The following is a 20,013-nucleotide window of genomic DNA, read 5'->3' on the forward strand; positions in this document are numbered from 1 at the left end:
GATATTTTTATTCATATATGAAACCAGAATTTTGAAACAGAAAATAGGCGTTAACAGCGCAACTGATGACCTTAAACAATCCATCGATAGATTATACATAAAAGACGAGGTCACCTTATTTGTTAGTCAAATCCAGTTGTGAAGCCTTGAGCTGAGCATTTTCTTCTTTCATCATCTCAGGGCATTTGAAACCAACTGCAACACTGCACGGTCAGTTCAGTAAGGACTTGTAAATCACGATATACCTAAAGAATAACCTGCTTTTATTGTTCTTTTTGACTAAAAATGTACAAAATTGTTGTATTCAGTAAGTAATGAGTATTAGCTCCCAAACAGCTTCTGTTTTCTCACCCAGAGCTACAGCCACCTTTTAGATATCCTTTACTTAAAATAGTATATATAGATAAAATTCTACTCTTCATTCATTCAATTCCATTATTCATGTGTGGAAATTTACTCATTGCTCAGTGAGTTTGGCAGCTTCATGTCAAAATCGTTGCTTTTGTTAAACTACCAAAGTGACAGACTTTTGTCAGCTCCCCAGTTCTGCTGCTGGTTGCTCACTGAAATTGGTGGATGAACTCTATGCTTCATGGACCACTATTCATCATTCATCTTGATCCTTTATCCTGCAGGTCTGACGTCACAGAACCTTCTGGCAAAAGGCAAAAAAACACGTTTGGATTGCAAGCCGACAGGAGGTTATAAAGCACCCTCTAGTGGGAGGAATTGTGTACTACAACCACAAAACAACACTGAGCCTCACCAGCCACTCCGGTGAATCCAAGTCCTTTATTACTTTTCACCAAATGTCCACAGGTACTCAGTTTTTTTTTTTTTTTTTTTTTACTATTCATATTTGGCAGGTAGAAGGTAAATATCTTCCATACAGGTAAAAATCCACTTTATGTGCTTTTGTGATACTGAAGGACATGTTGAGTCCACTTATTCACAGGAACACCATATTTACACTGAAAAACAATGTTTGCAAATGCTGAAAGAGTTTATTTAAAGAAAAAATAAGATAAGGGTACACAGTATCAGGTGTCGCTGAGATGTGGAGTTTTTTGGGCAGTAGTTAAGTCAATTCAAAACATTGCAGCTTTAACCGGAGCATCACAGCTTACCTCACACTCATTAAATGACCCGTGAACTCTGAAGGCATTTACATAGTTTTTGTTTGCTGGTGTGGTGCCAATGCCTTTACTGACTGCTCTCATTTACCCAACAGCAAAATACCACCTTCTGTAACTGAACATCAGCAGATTTGTTCCGTATAAATCGCATACAGGATTACCACAAAGAAACTACCAGATTTCCATCTCTAATGTCAAATTCAAATTTCAAAATTCAAATTTTATTTGTCACGTACACAGTCATACACAGTACGATATGCAGTGAAATGCTTAGACATGTTGGTCTAATGTTGGTCTAAAGCTCTCCTCACACTCACTTTTGAGTCAACCTAAAAGAAACCAAAAGAAGCAGAAACTCTTTTCACCTTCCTGATTGGCCCAATCAACATAAACACGCATAAAATTCACAATGAAACCTGCATGACTGACTCCACAGACCAAATGTCAGCTTACTGAAAGGAGTTAAAAGTAAGCTGCACATAATTATAATAGGCCAGGTTTCACAAGGACCTCTAGACATAAATATAACTGTAACAGAACACTGAGCACATTATAGTTTGGGAATTCTAGCTTGAATTTCCACTCTTGTGTATAATCTAATGACATTTGCATGTTATTTAGGCTTAAACTCCGGAGAGATCCTTTACACTGTTGTTGTCACTGGAATGCGCTCTGGTTACAAGCTCTCTTACGCTTTTTAGTAGAGAAACTAGGCCATTTGTCTCCAGACTTTGGCACACTGAAATCCCCCTGCAGAAATATATTTGTTTTGTTGAGCAGCTCAGTTTTAAAATATGAATTCAGCCAACATACTCCAGCTAAGGAACAAGTAAAAACCCTGATTTTTCTGCATATATAATCATAAAAAACAAAAACGGGCCATATAGGAGCAATCGAATGTAGCATTTTTACGTTTCAGTGGATTTTCTAAAAGTAACCATGATTTCCTTTTTGAAAAAGAGAGTTTAGTTTTGGCAGAAATATTGGTTTCACTCTTAACTTTAGATTCCACAGCAGCAAACAGAAAAAAAGACAAGATAAGAAAAGCTGTAGTTCCCTGGCATACCTACAGACAAACATAGACACGTGCGCTTTTAAAATGACGCTGCTCCATGTGGCGCCTGTTGAAATCTCTGAGCTGTTGGCTGCTGTGAGGCAGACCTGCGTCCCTCCCGTCTGTTATCACCAGTGTCTGGACTCAATCAGGTCAGCTCGCAGGCTCAGTCTCTTCAGAGTCTCGTATCCGACCACAATGAGCACTGACGTGGGCGTGGAGGAAATGACGCGGGCAGACAGCCCCTTGGTCAGCCCGTACGCCCCCTCCTCCACCAGCAGCTGCTTGAATGTCCCAATAACAGACGTTCGTCCCTCCACCTTAAACAGACAGGACACATCACCTTTGCTAAGTGCAAATAAAACTTATCGTGAGGTTTAAACTCACCAAAACAACAACAAAACATTATTAATGCCTAATTTATGCTTGCTGCTGCAGTATGGACTGTGTCAGCATTACTGATTTATCAGTACAGGAGCTCACAGACTCCCAGACTATACAGAGGAACATGCTTTAACAACTTTCTGGAGAAAACTTTGAAACAAGATGCAAAGAAATTTCACAGATTTTGTCTCAGAGTAGAGCTTCTGCTCCTTCATATTAAAAGAAGCCAGTCGAGGTGGTTTGGGCATTAACTAGTAAGCCTAAGGATGCCTCCTGGATACCTCCTAGTGAGGTGACAAAAATGTGTCACACAAAATCTTTATGTTAGTCTGGTCCACATTGAACACTCAACCAGTCACCCCATAATTTTTACTAGTCTTTGTAGCATTTAGTAGAGAAAAATAAAGGATTCTGGTTACATATTTATCATACTACTTCTTCTCTCACTACTAGAAAAACTCAGTTTGGTCACACACTGTGTGTCGGACAGGGTCGTCTGCAGTACGGGGGCCCCACAGGGAACGGTTCTGGCTCCGTTCCTCTTCACCATCTACACTGCAGACTTCTCCCACAATTCCACCCAGTGCTTCCTGCAGAAGTTCTCTGATGACTCTGCAATAGTCGGCCTCATCACTGATGGGGACGACAAGGAGTACAGAGGTCTGACCCAAGACTTTGTGGACTGGTGCCAGCTGAACTACCTCCAGATCAACGCCAGTAAAACCAAGGAACTGGTGGTAGACTTCCGCAGGCACAAGCATTCTCCACTGCAACCACTGAACATCCAAGGTATGGACATTGAGGCTGTGGACAGCTACAGGTACCTTGGTGTTCATCTGAACAATAGACTGGACTGGACTCATAACTCAGACGCCCTCTACAGGAAAGGGCAGAGCAGGCTGTACCTGCTGCGGAGACTCAGGTCGTTTGGAGTGGAGGGCCCACTCCTGAAGAAATTCTATGACTCTGTTGTGGCTTCTGCTATCTTTTATGGTGTGGTCTGCTGGGGCGGCAGCATCTCTGCTGGGGACAGGAAGAGACTGAACCGGGTGATCCGAAGGGCCAGCTCTGTTCTAGGATGCCCTCTGGACCCAGTGGAGGTGGTGAGTGACAGGAGAATGGCGGCTAAGCTGTCATCCCTGTTGGACAACATCTCCCACCCCATGCAGCAGACTGTGACAGCACTGAGCAGCTCCTTCAGTGGGAGACTGCGGCACCCACGGTGTGGGACGGAGAGATTTCGCAGGTCTTTCCTCCCCACTGCTGTCAGACTCCATAATAAAGACTTTAACTGATCAAGCACACACATCCACACATATGCAATAATACTAAGTGCAATAATCTTTTCTGTCATCGTTGTATTTTTACTCAGTTGTATATAGTATTTGTATTCTATTTTTATCTTATTGTATATTTATTTTATTCTACTGTATATAGTATTTTATTTTATTCTATTCTGTACAGTTGTGTACTGTATTTATTCTTATTGTATTCTAATTTTTGCCTCATAACTTTTGCACTGTCCACTTCCTGCTGTGACAAAACAAATTTCCCACGTGTGGGACTAATAAAGGTTATCTTATCTTATCTTACACTCACTGTGCACCATTTCCACATAGCCTCAGGCATTACCATGCACTAATGAGCTGGCAGCATGAAATCCATTTTATTTGGATCACACTTAAATGCATATTTGTGTTCTCGCATACAGCTCTGGGAGGTAATGTCTTGAAAAGCTCATGGATGCAGAGGACCTGTGAAACAGCTTTTAGCTTTAGTGTCACGCACAGCTGTGGGTTATCTGAGTTTACCTGGACTCTTGCTCGAACAACATCCATGGGGTTGGTGATAGTAGAGGCAGTTACTGCTGCCATCGGTCCTGCAACAGCCTGCAGAATCAGGTGGGGGCACTCACTTGGTGCTAATAGGGATAACTGCTCTGAGAACACAAAAGATACAAAGTAAACAGCGTAAGGCCAAAGTGATTCATATCCACAGGTTTTCCTGATCCAACTGTTGAAGCTGCGATCTTCATTACCAGCTTCCGGCCCACTGAAGACATCCTTCTGACTCTCTTGTATGGTTTCGTTTTTATTTTGCATACTGAGTATTAGGGCTGCACGATTTTGCATAAAATGAGAATCACGATTTTTTGGCTTAGAATTAAGATCACGATTCTCTCACGATTTTCTTTTCCAGTATAAATATTTATTGCACTTATTAACTGCACATCAACTTCGTAACAGTTTAGACTGAACATAAAAACAATAAATAAACATAAAAACAACAAATGTCTCACGTTTTGTCATTGCCGCAAAATGTTGTACTGCTTGAAATTCCGTCTCCACCGTTGCTCGACGCTGCGTGTATAGAGCAGGTAGTGCAACAATAAAAAAATAGTTGCGGGACGGCACTGTGTAGCGTTTGTCTAGGGTGTTGATCATTTTCCTAAATCCCTCGTTTTGCACAGTGTTGATGGGAGCCATATCTTTGGTCAGGTGATAAGTGATAGCCTCCGTAATTTCTTTGTGCCTGCGGGAGTTCGACGTGTATAGGGAAGCGCTGTACAAGGTTCCCGTTATTGATGTTTGGGTGGTTGACCGGGACGGATTTTCTTCCTCCTGTCACTTTCTCGTCATCCCTGACGTGCTCTCCGTTGTTTTTTCCCTGCTAATTTTAGCATCACACGGCACAGCTTCTGTATCACGTGGTATAAGGCTCCGCCCTTGTCATTTGTTGAGCAGGAAGAGTGAGCGCTTGTTTTCATGCAGAGTACGTCCCGGATCAAAATGCGGTACAATCGTCATCGTCTTTTTTTTTTTTTAATCGTTGTCATTTGGAAATGAGATCGCACATAAGTATGAATCGAGATCGCGATTTTCTAACGATTAATCGTGCAGCCCTACTGAGTATTTTACATGATGCTTAAAAAGTGACCTACCTGCATAAAAATGATAAAAAGGCCACCAGAGTGCACTGTTCGGGATGTACGTGAGCAGCGATGCCACGTAGCCCCGGTAAAATCCTCTGAAGCCATCGGCAGAAAATATCTGCACCGTAATGTCACGGCTCTGTCCGAAACTCAGTTTGTGCTTCGTGGTTGCAAGACCCACTTTGGGTTTGGCCTTGAAGCGTGTCAGGTGCTCCCCTTGTCCTTGCATCATCAGATGCTGTGACACTATGTCTATGGGCACAGTGATGGTCTGAGCCACCAGGGACGCCATCCCTCCTGCCACCACAGACTTCACTGTGTTGCTGGGCGAGTACTGGTTCACATACTTGCGCACCAACTCGTAGGTGGTGATGTAACCCTGTCCCGCGATCAGGGTTAGCGTATTGACCATGAAGCCACGATAAAGGCCACGCACACCCTCCGTTCGGAGAATCTTGCAGAAGGCATCGAAGGTTCCTGAGTAGAGGCTCTTCCCCTTCTGTACTTGCAGGCGGGTGCGGATGACGCTGGCTGGGTAGACGGTGGCCCTGGTGGTCAAGGTCATGAAGACACCCAGGGAGTAAAACTTCCTCTTGTCCAGGTCCTCCCATTCGATAATCTGGATTGCACCTTTCTGCTGCATGGTGCCGGCCTGGGCAGCGACGCACCACTAAAGCTGCAGATCAGCACTGATCACCATCCTGCCTGCAAGAACCAGAACCACTCACCATTACAAGTCCTGCAGTCAGATAAGAACACATGTATTTGTTCATTCAGAATTTAGACCCCAGATTACTGATAGGAAACATAACCATTTCCTCACAATTTCATGGTGAAAAAAAAAACAGTAACAAAAGCTGCAACTGCATTTTGGGACGTTACTTTTAGTGTGACCGTTTCATACACTTCCACTGAAAATCAACTGAGAAGAGCTCAAACAAGTGAATATCAGGTACTTTTTCCTTTAAAAGGAGACCTATTCTACTTTTAGCCACGTGCCTCTGGCTGTGTAAGCAGCTATCCCACTGACGTGCTGTTCTAACCTTTCACCTCCAACAGGCAACCAATCAGAAGAGTTCCAAAATAAAAATACTGGCAGATGCCAGTGCGACCCCTCAGCCTCCTGGCAGATGCATCTATGTACATTTTTCTTGAGTTTTGTGTTCACGAGATTTTCAGAAAATTTGACCTCTGACCTTGACCTAGAAATTGAGGTCACCAGAATTCGAACCCCACCAAGATGTTTACTACGTGCAGCTATAATATTAAAATCCTTTTTTCTTGAGTTATTATGTTCATAAAGTTGGGTGTTCACGCCCCCCGACTGGCAGGGTGAACACAGTACCCCCTCCGCCACAAAAGGTTGTTCACAGTTCACAGGTGATTTCCTTTAAAAAATAAAATGCTGACTTTTAATGCTCTGGGAGTTTTCTTCTATCATCTTATTGTCGCATGCTACAGTTTCTTTTTTGTATTATAAGTGAGCAAGTTACACAAAAGAAGTGAGCGCACCCTCTGCACCAGGACATAAATGTCAGTAAATCAAAACTATGTCATTTAATCCCTGCAAAGCCTGAACCATTGAAATAATTGCCAGAGAGTTCTTTTTTTTCTTTTTTCTTTTTAAACTGGAAGGCTTAATAAACCTTCTGACAAATTTAAAAAAAATAAAAAAAAATGTAAAACAATTTACATATGAGTTCTAATTTACACAGTCTTACACAATTTGTGTAAATTGCACAATCTAGCTCTGGGGGTGGGGGGGGTGGGGTGTAGTTGCTTCAGAGCAGAGGTTTTTCCACAGAATTTTCGGTGATAGCTGATAACGTGTAAAAGGGAAAACAAAAAACACTGTCAATCACACCTATTTGGATGCCATCCAAGGAAAAAAATAACAACAACAAGACTCAAACCTGCAGTAACATAATGTCATTTTGTCAGATAAGACCAAGAGTAATCTCTTTCACTCAGTAACAAAAGATGAAGCAACTTTTTCCATTGAAAACTTTGATGGGACCTAAATTCTCATCATAGATAAACTCAACTCCTTTTGAAGCTTACATAAGAGAGAGTTCTCTACAGCAGCAGTGTAATTACTCTGAGGTGACAGTTATTTTTTTAATGTTTATTTAATATCGACTTTACTTGTTGCACATCAGCAAACAAATCTAAAATTTAAACATGCAAAATGTTTGGCAAAATGACTAATTTATATCATCTGGGCAGGTCACATTAAACTAAAATTTTCAGCAGACACATACAAAATCGAAACAAATAAACAAACACAACCCAGACAAGACACAAATTAATCACATATATTACAGTATCCAAGGAGTCTGACACTAAGAAAAACAAATGGTGCCCACCCTTGTTCTGGTGCAACCTCTTAGAAAGAAAAACGTGGGAACGCCCCTGTACTATGGCGTTATTTTTGTGCCACTATTCTGAGCGCACGTAAAAAAGGTTTGCAGGTGCAAGTGTTGCATTTTGAGGAGAAATTTATTTTGAGCGAAGAAAAGCTGAATTTGAGTGAACAAAATTCATTGCTGCGTGCAAAAAATGTATATCCGTGTTTGCTATTATCCATATACACACGCACAATAGCAGCCCCTCTCGCTCAGTTTTTGTATTTGCGCTCGCAATGTGTCGCTCACGCTCTCAACATTTCTGCCCGTGCACGCTCAACTCTTTCTGTACACCGTTATATTTGTGCCACAAAACCAGCCAATCACAGACTTGGATGCAAAAAAATCTGATTGGCTGTTTTTGTCTCCAACCAGCTCGAAAGGACGAAATGCAATATCCCAGAATGCATTTCGTCCAAAGCTCAAACGAGGCAGTGGCGGAGGAACACAGAGTGGCGGAGTTTGAAATATTACTCTTTCTGGGACACAAAATAAACTTTTAAGATATTTTCATGTTAGAATGTAGCTGTGTGAACTTCAAATATCTGCTCGATTTATCAAGACATCACATATTTGCATAAGTGCTCCAACGTTTTCGGAGATGCCTGTTACCCACCAGCTGACCGGGTGGGAACTCGGGTTAAACATAATATATAAGGCTGAACTGACAAAAAAATCACCGACTACACCACCAGGTATTATTGGAAAAACCATAAAGCCTTTGAACGAAAACAAACGCTGTTGTGACAGTGATGTACACTGTTTTGTTGGTATATATGTATGATTTGTATCACCTTCATGTTTCCAGCTTTACAGCTGTGGCTCCAGCAAACATCAGCTGATACTAGAAATTAATTTTAAATAAATTCTAACAACAGCTGATCAATTTGTTGTTTAGCGCAACATCCGCTGGTTTCCTGTTTCTGGCGCAAAGTGGGAGATAAACAAACAAGAGAGACGATCAGCTGATCATTGATCAGTTTCATGATTGAAGTAGCAACAGGAGAGGGAGGGAGAATGAGGAGAGAAGAGGCAGCTAAGACACAGAATAACTCCAGCTTTGTGTCTTTTTTATTCTCGCTGAAGTCTTTTCCCCTCAATACGGATGTATTGTAATTGGTCCAGCCCAGAGTTGATTATTACCAGCTGGCTAATCCACCACCTTTCATTGTTTATACCATTACAAAAACAAACTAACTAACAGAAAAATGAAAAATCACCATTGGCCCACCGGGCAAATGCCGGGTAAATGCCCAATGGCCAGTCCAGGTATTCGGTCAGCTGGTGGGTAACAGGCATCTCCAAAAACGTTAGAGCACTTATGCAAATATGTGATGTCTTGATAAATCGAGCAGATATTAGAAGTTTACACAGCACCATTCTCGCATGAAAATATCTTAAAAGTTTATTTTGTGACCCACAAAGAGTAATATTTCAAACTCTGCCACTCTGTGTTCCTCCGCCACTGCCTCGTTTGAGTTTTGGACGAAATGGATTCTGGGATATTGCATTTCGTCATTTCGAGCTGGTTGGAGACGAAAACAGCCAATCAGATTTTTTTTGCATCCAAGTCTGTGATTGGCTGGTTTTGTGGCACAAATATAACGGTGTACAGTAGTGATGTGCGATACCACTGATTTTCTTTCCGATCCGATACCAAGTAATATTCAGGGTGGTATCGGCGATACTGATCCGATACCGATACTTTGTACAAAAACTTATTTTATTTATTGTATCTCAAATTATAGCATCATAATGATTACAGGACATCAGATTATTTGTTCTTATCACTTAATAATGCAGAGTTCATCATATAGAAATAAAAAAAATGAAGTTGTGCTATTTGAACACCTTGCCTGCCTGCAGCACTAAAGGACTCCGTGACAGACGTCTGTCTCGCCCTAGCAGCACCTGACTCTCTCCTCCTCTTCAGTTCACCTCAACATACGCTCGTCATGTTCTGTGATATGATTTACTCTGAGGTGTTTGACAAGGTTAGTGATGTTGCCACAACCATACATGCCAACCCTCCCGATTTTTCCGAGAGAATACCGAATTTCAGTGCCCTCCCGAAAATCTCCCGGAGCCACCAATCTCCCAAATTTCGCCCGATTTTCTAGGACAACAAAATTGAAAAATCATATTGCAGAATTCATAGCGTGGCCCAGCCAATTCCAGTTTCCAACAATGGCAGCAGCAACTTAGTTTTAATATTACTCTTATTTCTCTTTTTGGGTCGCAAAAAAACTTTTAACATATTTTCAGGTGAGAATGTAGCTGTGTAAACTTCAAATATCTGAGCCGACCGACACATCGTCTTCAAACCCCCCCCCCCCCGGTCTGTCCCTATTCGGGTTAAACATGATATATAAGTCACTTTGATAACTTAAAAATGTTATTGTTTGGCTTTTTCAGTGTTTTATTTGTTCGTGAGTAAATCGGTTTGGCTGAGATTAAAGTTATTAGATTTGATTAAATTAAATTTGACTTTATTAATCCTTCACACAGCTGAATAAACGTCAAACAGAAAATGGTTAAACAGAAGTGTGAGACGGTCGAGAGTTTACGTCAGTGCCCGGTTATATTTTAGATAGCAAGGAGCAGACAGCAGAGTTTCACTCCACCGAGGGAGCTCGTGACGTACTACCCGGCTTTCTTTAGACCGCGAAGGCCGGGTCCTCAGGTGGAAGCAGCCTCTGAAATTGGACACCCCCGCTGTTTCCGGGCCGGCCAATAATAACGGTGACATTTAACGTATTTTATCCGATAAATAAACCCTGTAAAATGTATTTACCCCCCAACAGCCCTTTTGAATGTCTCCCTAGTATGGCCACAACACCTCACTCTTGGAGCACTTTTTTTGCCACATGTATTGCAAACCACGTCTCAGCACTGCGGTCAAGTGAGCCCTCACTTACGAAGTCGCAGTCAAGCTAGCCGCCCCGCCAGCCGCACCTAAAATGTTGTTGCACTACTCTTACGCATATTACGGTATAGGTGCCGACTGGCTTAGAAACGCATTGTTTTCTGTCCTGACACTATTTTACTTCACAATCCACTCCCAGTTTTGGTTAATCTCCACTTTCACCCCTGTGATCCACAGCCCAAATTACTGTATGATTCAGAGAAAATTAACAATAAAATTTACCCAATTTACTCAACTATACTTTTAATGTCCTCATCTTTGACCTCAGATTACAGGAAAACTGAAAGAGGTGACGCAGATATCTCACTGGATTCTGACTCTGGGTGACCCCCACTCTGCATGCTGTGATCCACAGCCAAAATTACTGTACAGTTTTTGAGAAAATTGATAGTAAAATCTTCCCATTTTGCTTTACTGTACTCTACATATTGACATCTTTGATCTCCGATTACAGGAAAACTGTAAGAGGTGACGCAGATATTTCACTGGATTATGAATCTAGGCCATCTCCACTCTTCACCCTGTGATCCACAGCCAAAATTACTGTACGGATTTTGAGAAAATTGATAGTAAACTTTGCACAATTTACTCTACTGTACTCTATATATTCTCATCTTTGAGCTTAGATTACAGGAAAACTGTAAGAGGTGACGCAGATATCTCACTGGATTCTGACTCTAGGCTGTCGCCACTCTTCACCCTGTGATCCACAGCAAAAATTACTGTACGGATTTTGAGAAAATTGATAGTAAACTTTGCACAATTTACTCTACTGTACTCTATATATTCTCATCTTTGAGCTCAGATTACAGGAAAACTGTAAGAGGTGACGCAGATATCTCACTGGATTCTGACTCTAGGCCATCTCCACTCTTCACCCTGTGATCCACAGCCAAAATTACTGTACGGATTTTGAGAAAATTGATAGTAAACTTTGCACAATTTACTCTACTGTACTCTATATATTCTCATCTTTGAGCTCAGATTACAGGAAAACTATAAGAGGTGACGCAGATATCTCACTGGATTCTGACTCTGGGTGACCCCCACTCTGCACCCTGTGATCCACAGCCAAAATTACTGTACAGTTTTTGAGAAAATTCATGGTAAAATCTTCCCATTTTGCTTTACTGTACTCTATATATTCTCATCTTTGAGCTCCGATTACAGGAAAACTGTAAGAGGTGACGCAGATATCTCACTGGATTATGACTCTGGGTGACCCCCACTCTGCACCCTGTGATCCACAGCAAAAATTACTGTATGGATTTTGAGAAAATTCATAGCAAAATCTTCCCATTTTGCTTTACTGTACTCTACATATTGACATCTTTGGCCTCAGATTACAGGAAAACTGTAAGAGGTGACGCAGATATCTCACTGTATTCTGACTCTAGGCTGTCGCCACTCTTCACCCTGTGATCCACAGCCAAAATTACTGTACGGTTTTTGAGAAAATTGATAGTAAACTTTGCACAATTTACTCTACTGTACTTTTAATATCCTCGTCTTTAACCTCAGATTACAGGAAAACTGTAAGAGGTGACGCAGATATTTCACTGGATTATGACTCTGGGTGACCCCCACTCTTCACCCTGTGATCCACAGCAAAAATTACTGTACGGATTTTGAGAAAATTGATAGTAAACTTTGCACAATTTACTGTACTATACTCTATATATTCTCATCTTTGAGCTCAGATTACAGGAAAACCATAAGAGGTGACGCAGATATTTCACTGGATTATGAATCTAGGCCATCTGCACTCTGCACCCTGTGATCCACAGCCAAAATTACTGTACGGTTTTTGAGAAAATTGATAGTAAACTTTGCACAATTTACTCTACTGTACTCTATATATTCTCATCTTTGAGCTCAGATTACAGGAAAACTATAAGAGGTGACGCAGATATCCCACTGGATTATGACTCTGGGTGACCCCCACTCTTCACCCTGTTATCCACAGCCCAAATTACTGTACGGATTTTTAGAAAATTGACAGTAAACTTTGCACAATTTACTGTACTATACTCTATATATTCTTATCTTTGAGCTCAGATTACAGGAAAACTGTAAGAGGTGACGCAGATATTTCACTGGATTCTGAATCTAGGCTGTCGCCACTCTGCACCCTGTCATCCACAGCCAAAATTACTGTACGGTTTTTGAGAAAATTGATAGTAAAATCTTCCCATTTTGCTTTACTGTACTCTACATATTGACATCTTTGAGCTCAGATTACAGGAAAACTGTAAGAGGTGACGCAGATATTTCACTGGATTATGACTCTAGGCTGTCGCCACTCTTCACCCTGTGATCCACAGCCAAAATTACTGTACGGATTTTGAGAAAATTGATAGTAAACTTTGCACAATTTACTGTACTGTACTTTATATATTGACATCTTTGAGCTCAGATTACAGGAAAACTGTAAGAGGTGACGCAGATATCTCACTGGATTATGACTCTAGGCTGTCGCCACTCTTCACCCTGTGATCCACAGAAAAAATTACTGTACGGTTTTTGAGAAAATTGATAGTAAACTTTGCACAATTTACTCTACTGTACTTTTAATATTCTCATCTTTGACCTCAGATTACAGGAAAACTGTAAGAGGTGACGCAGATATTTCACTGGATTATGACTCTGGGTGACCCCCACTCTGCACCCTGTGATCCACAGCCAAAATTACTGTACGGATTTCTGATAAAATTAAATCCTATTCCATTACCAAACAAAATGAGTTCATTGAAGTATTTGCTTAGCTACAAGAAATGTCTTTCCACACACAATTTAAATTTTTCAAAATGTCATTCACACACCACCTCAAGTATCAACTTCAGTTTTAGACATTATTTATTCAGTGCTTAATCACAACAATAGTCAACTTAAGGCACTTACATAATAAGTTAAACCTTACAATAATACATACAGAGAAAAACCCAACAATCATATGACCCCCTATGAGCAACAGTGGGAAGGAAAAACTCCCTTTTAACAGGAAGAAACCTCCGGCAGAACCAGGCTCAGGGAGGGGCGGCCATCTGCCTCAACCGGTCAGGGTGAGAAATTACATTTCTCAGATTACTGATTTCTCATATTACTACTACACAGTTTAGATACACTCAACAAAAATATAAACGCAACACCTTTGTTACTGCTCCCATTCCCCATGGGATGGACGTAGAGACCGAAAATTCGTTCCAGATACACAATATAACCATCCCTCCCAAACAGTGGTCACAAATCAGTCCAAATGTGTGGTAGTGGGCACATCTGCCATATTGAGATAATCCATCCCACCTCACAGGTGTGTCACATCAGGATGCTGATCTGACATCATGAGTAGTGCACAGGTGTACCTCAGACTGCCCACAACAAAAGGCCACCCTGGAATGTGCAGTTTTGTCTCACAGCAAAATGCCACAGATGCCACAAGCAATGAGGGAGCGTGCAATTGGCATGCTGACAGCAGGAATGTCAACCAGATCTGTCGCCCGTGCATTGAATGTTCATTTCTCAACCATAAGCCGTCTCCACAGGCGTTTCAGAGAATATGGCAGCACATCCAACCGGCCTCACAACCGCAGACCTCGTGTAACCACACCAGCCCAGGACCTCCACATCCAGCAGGTTCACCTCCAAGATCGTCTGAGACCAGCCACCCAGACAGCTGCTGGAACAATTGGTTTGCACAACCAAACAATTTCTGCACAAACTGTCAGAAACCGTCTCAGGGAAGCTCAACTGCATGCCCGTCGTCCTCATCGGGGTCTTGACCTGACTCCAGCTCGTCGCCGTAACAGACTTGTGTGGGCAAATGCTCACATTCGATGGCGTCTGGCACGTTGGAGAGGTGTGCGCTTCACGGATGAATCATGGTTCACATTGTTCAGGGCAGATGGCAGCTGAGAATGTCCCAGTTCTTGCATGGCCAGCATACTCACCGGACATGTCACCCATTGAGCATGTTCGGGATGTGCTTGACCGGCGTATACGACAGCGTGTACCAGTTCCCACGAATATCCAACAACCTCGCACAGCCATTGAAGTGGAGTGGACCAACATTCCACAGGCCACAACTGACAATCTGATAGACTCCATGCGACGATATGTTGCACTGCATGAGGCAAATGGTGGTCACACCAGATACTGACCGGTTCTGGGTCCCCAGACCCCCAATAGCGCAAAAAACTGCACATTCCAGGGTGGCCTTTTGTTGTGGGCAGTCTGAGGTACACCTGTGCACTACTCATGATGTCAGATCAGCATCCTGATGTGGCACACCTGTGAGGTGGGATGGATTATCTCAATATGGCAGATGTGCCCACTACCACACATTTGGACTGATTTGTGACCACTGTTTGGGAGGGATGGTTATATTGTGTATCTGGAATGAATTTTAGGTCTCTACGTCCATCCCATGGGGAATGGGAGCAGTAACAAAGGTGTTGCGTTTATATTTTTGTTGAGTGTATCTAAACTGTGTAGTAGTAATATGAGAAATCAGTAATCTGAGAAATGTAATTTCTCACCCTGACCGGTTGAGGCAGATGGCCGCCCCTCCCTGAGCCTGGTTCTGCCGGAGGTTTCTTCCTGTTAAAAGGGAGTTTTTCCTTCCCACTGTTGCTCATAGGGGGTCATATGATTGTTGGGTTTTTCTCTGTATGTATTATTGTAAGGTTTAACTTATTATGTAAGTGCCTTAAGTTGACTATTGTTGTGATTAAGCACTGAATAAATAATGTCTAAAACTGAAGTTGATACTTGAGGTGGTGTGTGAATGACATTTTGAAAAATTTAAATTGTGTGTGGAAAGACATTTCTTGTAGCTAAGCAAATACTTCAATGAACTCATTTTGTTTGGTAATGGAATAGGATTTAATTTTATCAGAAATCCGTACAGTAATTTTGGCTGTGGATCACAGGGTGCAGAGTGGGGGTCACCCAGAGTCATAATCCAGTGAAATATCTGCGTCACCTCTTACAGTTTTCCTGTAATCTGAGGTTAAAGACGAGGATATTAAAAGTACAGTAGAGTAAATTGTGCAAAGTTTACTATCAATTTTCTCAAAAACCGTACAGTAATTTTGGCTGTGGATCACAGGGTGAAGAGTGGCGACAGCCTAGAGTCAGAATCCAGTGAAATATCTGCGTCACCTCTTATAGTTTTCCTGTAATCTGAGGCCAAAGATGTCAATATGTAGAGTACAGTAAAGCAAAATGGGAAGATTTTGCTATGAATTTTCTCAAAATCCGTACAGTAATTTTGGCTGTGGATGACAGGGTGCAGAGTGGAGATGGCCTAGATTCATAATCCAGTGAAATATCTGCATCACCTCTTACAGTTTTTCTGTAATCTGAGCTTAAAGATGAGAATATATAGAGTATAGTACAGTAAATTGTGCAAAGTTTACTATCAATTTTCTCAAAAACTGTACAGTAATTTTGGCTGTGGATCACAGGGTGCAGAGTGGCGACAGCCTAGATTCATAATCCAGTGAAATATCTGCGTCACCTCTTACAGTTTTCCTGTAATCGGAGCTCAAAGATGTCAATGTATAAAGTACAGTAAAGCAAAATGGGAAGATTTTGCTATGAATTTTCTCAAAATCCATACAGTAATTTTTGCTGTGGATCACAGGGTGCAGAGTGGGGGTCACCCAGAGTCATAATCCAGTGAGATATCTGCGTCACCTCTTATAGTTTTCCTGTAATCTAAGCTCAAAGATGTCAATATGTAGAGTACAGTAAAGCAAAATGGGAAGATTTTACCATGAATTTTCTCAAAAACTGTACAGTAATTTTGGCTGTGGATGACAGGGTGAAGAGTGGCGACAGCCTAGATTCAGAATCCAGTGAAATATCTGCGTCACCTCTTATAGTTTTCCTGTAATCGGAGCTCAAAGATGTCAATATGTAGAGTACAGTAAAGCAAAATGGGAAGATTTTACTATCAATTTTCTCAAAAACTGTACAGTAATTTTGGCTGTGGATCACAGCATGCAGAGTGGGGGTCACCCAGAGTCAGAATCCAGTGAGATATCTGCGTCACCTCTTATAGTTTTCCTGTAATCTGAGCTCAAAGATGAGAATATATAGAGTACAGTAGAGTAAATTGTGCAAAGTTTACTATCAATTTTCTCAAAAACCGTACAGTAATTTTTTCTGTGGATCACAGGGTGAAGAGTGGCGACAGCCTAGAGTCAGAATCCAGTGAAATATCTGCGTCACCTCTTACAGTTTTCCTGTAATCTGAGGCCAAAGATGTCAATATGTAGAGTACAGTAAAGCAAAATGGGAAGATTTTGCTATGAATTTTCTCAAAAACCGTACAGTAATTTTGGCTGTGGATCACAGGGTGAAGAGTGGCGACAGCCTAGAGTCAGAATCCAGTGAGATATCTGCGTCACCTCTTACAGTTTCCCTGTAATCTGAGCTCAAAGATGAGAATATATAGAGTACAGTAGAGTAAATTGTGCATATTTACTATGGATTTTCCCAAAAACCGTACAGTAATTTTGGCTGTGGATCACAGGGTGCAGAGTGGAGATGGCCTAGATTCATAATCCAGTGAAATATCTGCATCACCTCTTACAGTTTTTCTGTAATCTGAGTTTAAAGATGAGAATATATAGAGTATAGTACAGTAAATTGTGCAAAGTTTACTATCAATTTTCTCAAAAACTGTACAGTAATTTTGGCTGTGGATCACAGGGTGCAGAGTGGCGACAGCCTAGATTCATAATCCAGTGAAATATCTGCGTCACCTCTTACAGTTTTCCTGTAATCGGAGCTCAAAGATGTCAATGTATAAAGTACAGTAAAGTAAAATGGGAAGATTTTGCTATGAATTTTCTCAAAATCCATACAGTAATTTTTGCTGTGGATCACAGGGTGCAGAGTGGGGGTCACCCAGAGTCATAATCCAGTGAGATATCTGCGTCACCTCTTACAGTTTTCCTTTAATCTAAGCTCAAAGATGAGAATATATAGAGTACAGTAGAGTAAATTGTGCAAAGTTTACTATCAATTTTCTCAAAATCCGTACAGTAATTTTGGCTGTGGATCACAGGGTGCAGAGTGGGGGTCCCCCAGAGTCAGAATCCAGTGAAATATCTGCGTCACCTCTTACAGTTTTCCTGTAATCAGAGCTCAAAGATGTCAATATGTGGAGTACAGTAAAGCATAATGGGAAGATTTTGCTATGAATTTTCTCAAAATCCATACAGTAATTTTGGCTGTGGATCACAGGGTGAAGAGTGGCGACAGCCTAGAGTCAGAATCCAGTGAAATATCTGCGTCACCTCTTACAATTTTCCTGTAATCTGAGCTCAAAAATGAGGACATTAAAAGTATAGTTGAGTAAATTGGGTAAATTTTATTGTTAATTTTCTCTGAATCATACAGTAATTTGGGCTGTGGATCACAGGGGGGAAAGTGGAGATACACTAAAAATGGGAGTGGATTGTGAAGTAAAATAGTGTCAGGACACAAAACACTGTGTTTCTAAGCCGGTCTTCACCCATACCGTAATATACGTAAGAGTAGTGCAACCACATTTTCGGTGCGGCTGGCGGGGCGGCTAGCTTGACTGCGACTTCGTAAGTGAGGGCTCACTTGACCGCAGTGTCTCAGCTGTGTGTGGAGGTAAAATACGTCCGCACATGACTTCAATTACGCTCTGCCATTGTTGTGAGTGCGCACGCCAAGGGGCTGCGAGACATTTATACAGCTGTATTTCGCACATGACTATGAAAGGCGGAAGAGGAAGTAGTTCCTTTGAATGTAGACGATCCGAATGTTATAGTTTCTTTCCACTGTGTTCCTGTTAATGATAAACTACAAATTTACTCTAAATTACTAAAATATCGATATTTTAATGTGAGAATCGATTCTAGAACATAAATGATTGGTATCGGAGGAATCGATATTTCAGGATCGATCCGCACATCACTAGTGTACAGAACGAGTTGAGCGCGCACGGGCTGAAATGTTGAGAGCGCGAGCGACACGTTGCGAGCGAGCGCAAGTGCAAAAACTGAGCGAGAGGGGCTGCTATTGTGTGTGTGGATAATAGCAAACACTGAAATACATTTTTTGCACGCAGCAATGAATTTTGTTCACTCAAATTCAGCTTTTCTTCGCTCAAAATAAATTTCTCCTCAAAATGCAACACTTGCACCTGCAATTTTTTTTTACGTGCGCTCAGAATAGTGGCACAAAAATAACGCCATAGCAGCACTGCCCTGTGTGAACGTCTAATCGAACTTTAACTCCTTCAAAAAGGCTGGTCGAGAAAAGCGGAAGCACGTGCAAAGGCAGTGTGCACTTGCAGTTTGTTAGCTAGCAAACAACGCTACTGATTCCATGCTGTGCGAATTCGTCCTTTTTAAAGAAACAAGGATTAAACATAATCACCCACAAACACACCAACTAACCTTGCAGGCGGTCACGAAGCTCCTCTTCCGTTGCCACTGCTGCAAACCTGAGTTGTTTTCTTAAACTCGCACGGCCTGCTCTGCTACAAGAAGGGTCATGTCTTCCGTCCATCAGTGCTGCGAACAAATGCCCTCAAACGTGATAGGTCATGACCTGTGTTCTTCCGCAAACTGTTGTTACAAATCTGCTTAAACCTCTGCTAAAGAAATCAGGGGACGGAGAGCTGTTTGCTCTTCCAGGTGACCCCTATAGCTGGTATGTTTACGTAGTTACCTGCTTGTACGACGATGATGGTGCCTTTAGGTCCTGAAAAAAGCGTTCGAATTCCAACAAATCACACACAACCAATGAGAAATTTTTAATAATGTAGAAGTTTTTACTCAATCAAAATGAATCCATAAACGTGGTTTATTGTTTGTTTGTTGTGTTTACCGGTGGCAGTCTATAAATGCACAATAAATTTGTCACCTGTAACTGACAGTTAAAACTTTATCCTTGAATAGTCCGAGGCGCATTGAAGGTCGCAGGGAAAGAGACGGTGGCGCTATACTGTCACGTGGGGCCTGTGCTTTTTAAAGTCACAGTGACTCATATTAGTGCTTCTGTGTGCACAAATGAATTCCTCATTAGTTCATGTATATAAACTAACTATGAAATACATTTTGAATAATTAATGTTTGACATATGGGACATTTTTTCTTGGTTTTAAGCCGTCGCAAATCCCACCTTATACT

The 20,013-nt window shown here is 41.5% G+C and overlaps 1 protein-coding gene across 1 annotated transcript; it reads right to left on the reverse strand.

The window, feature by feature from the left end:
• Window positions 1-844: 844 nt before the first annotated feature.
• Window positions 845-19,553, reverse strand: slc25a44a (solute carrier family 25 member 44a). Its single transcript, XM_085357670.1, has 4 exons — window positions 19,279-19,553; window positions 5,516-6,211; window positions 4,386-4,513; window positions 845-2,510 (listed from the first exon to the last, which is right to left on the reverse strand). The coding sequence occupies exons 2-4, from the start codon at window positions 6,147-6,149 to the stop codon at window positions 2,319-2,321; spliced, it is 954 nt and encodes a 317-aa protein (XP_085213796.1). The 5' UTR covers window positions 6,150-6,211; window positions 19,279-19,553; the 3' UTR covers window positions 845-2,318.
• Window positions 19,554-20,013: the final 460 nt, after the last annotated feature.

The sequence above is a fragment of the Diplotaxodon limnothrissa genome, linkage group LG7, assembly GCF_057381915.1.
Source record: "Diplotaxodon limnothrissa isolate DT_005_m linkage group LG7, D_limnothrissa_male_GT1.1, whole genome shotgun sequence".
Taxonomy (NCBI): Eukaryota; Metazoa; Chordata; class Actinopteri; order Cichliformes; family Cichlidae; genus Diplotaxodon; species Diplotaxodon limnothrissa.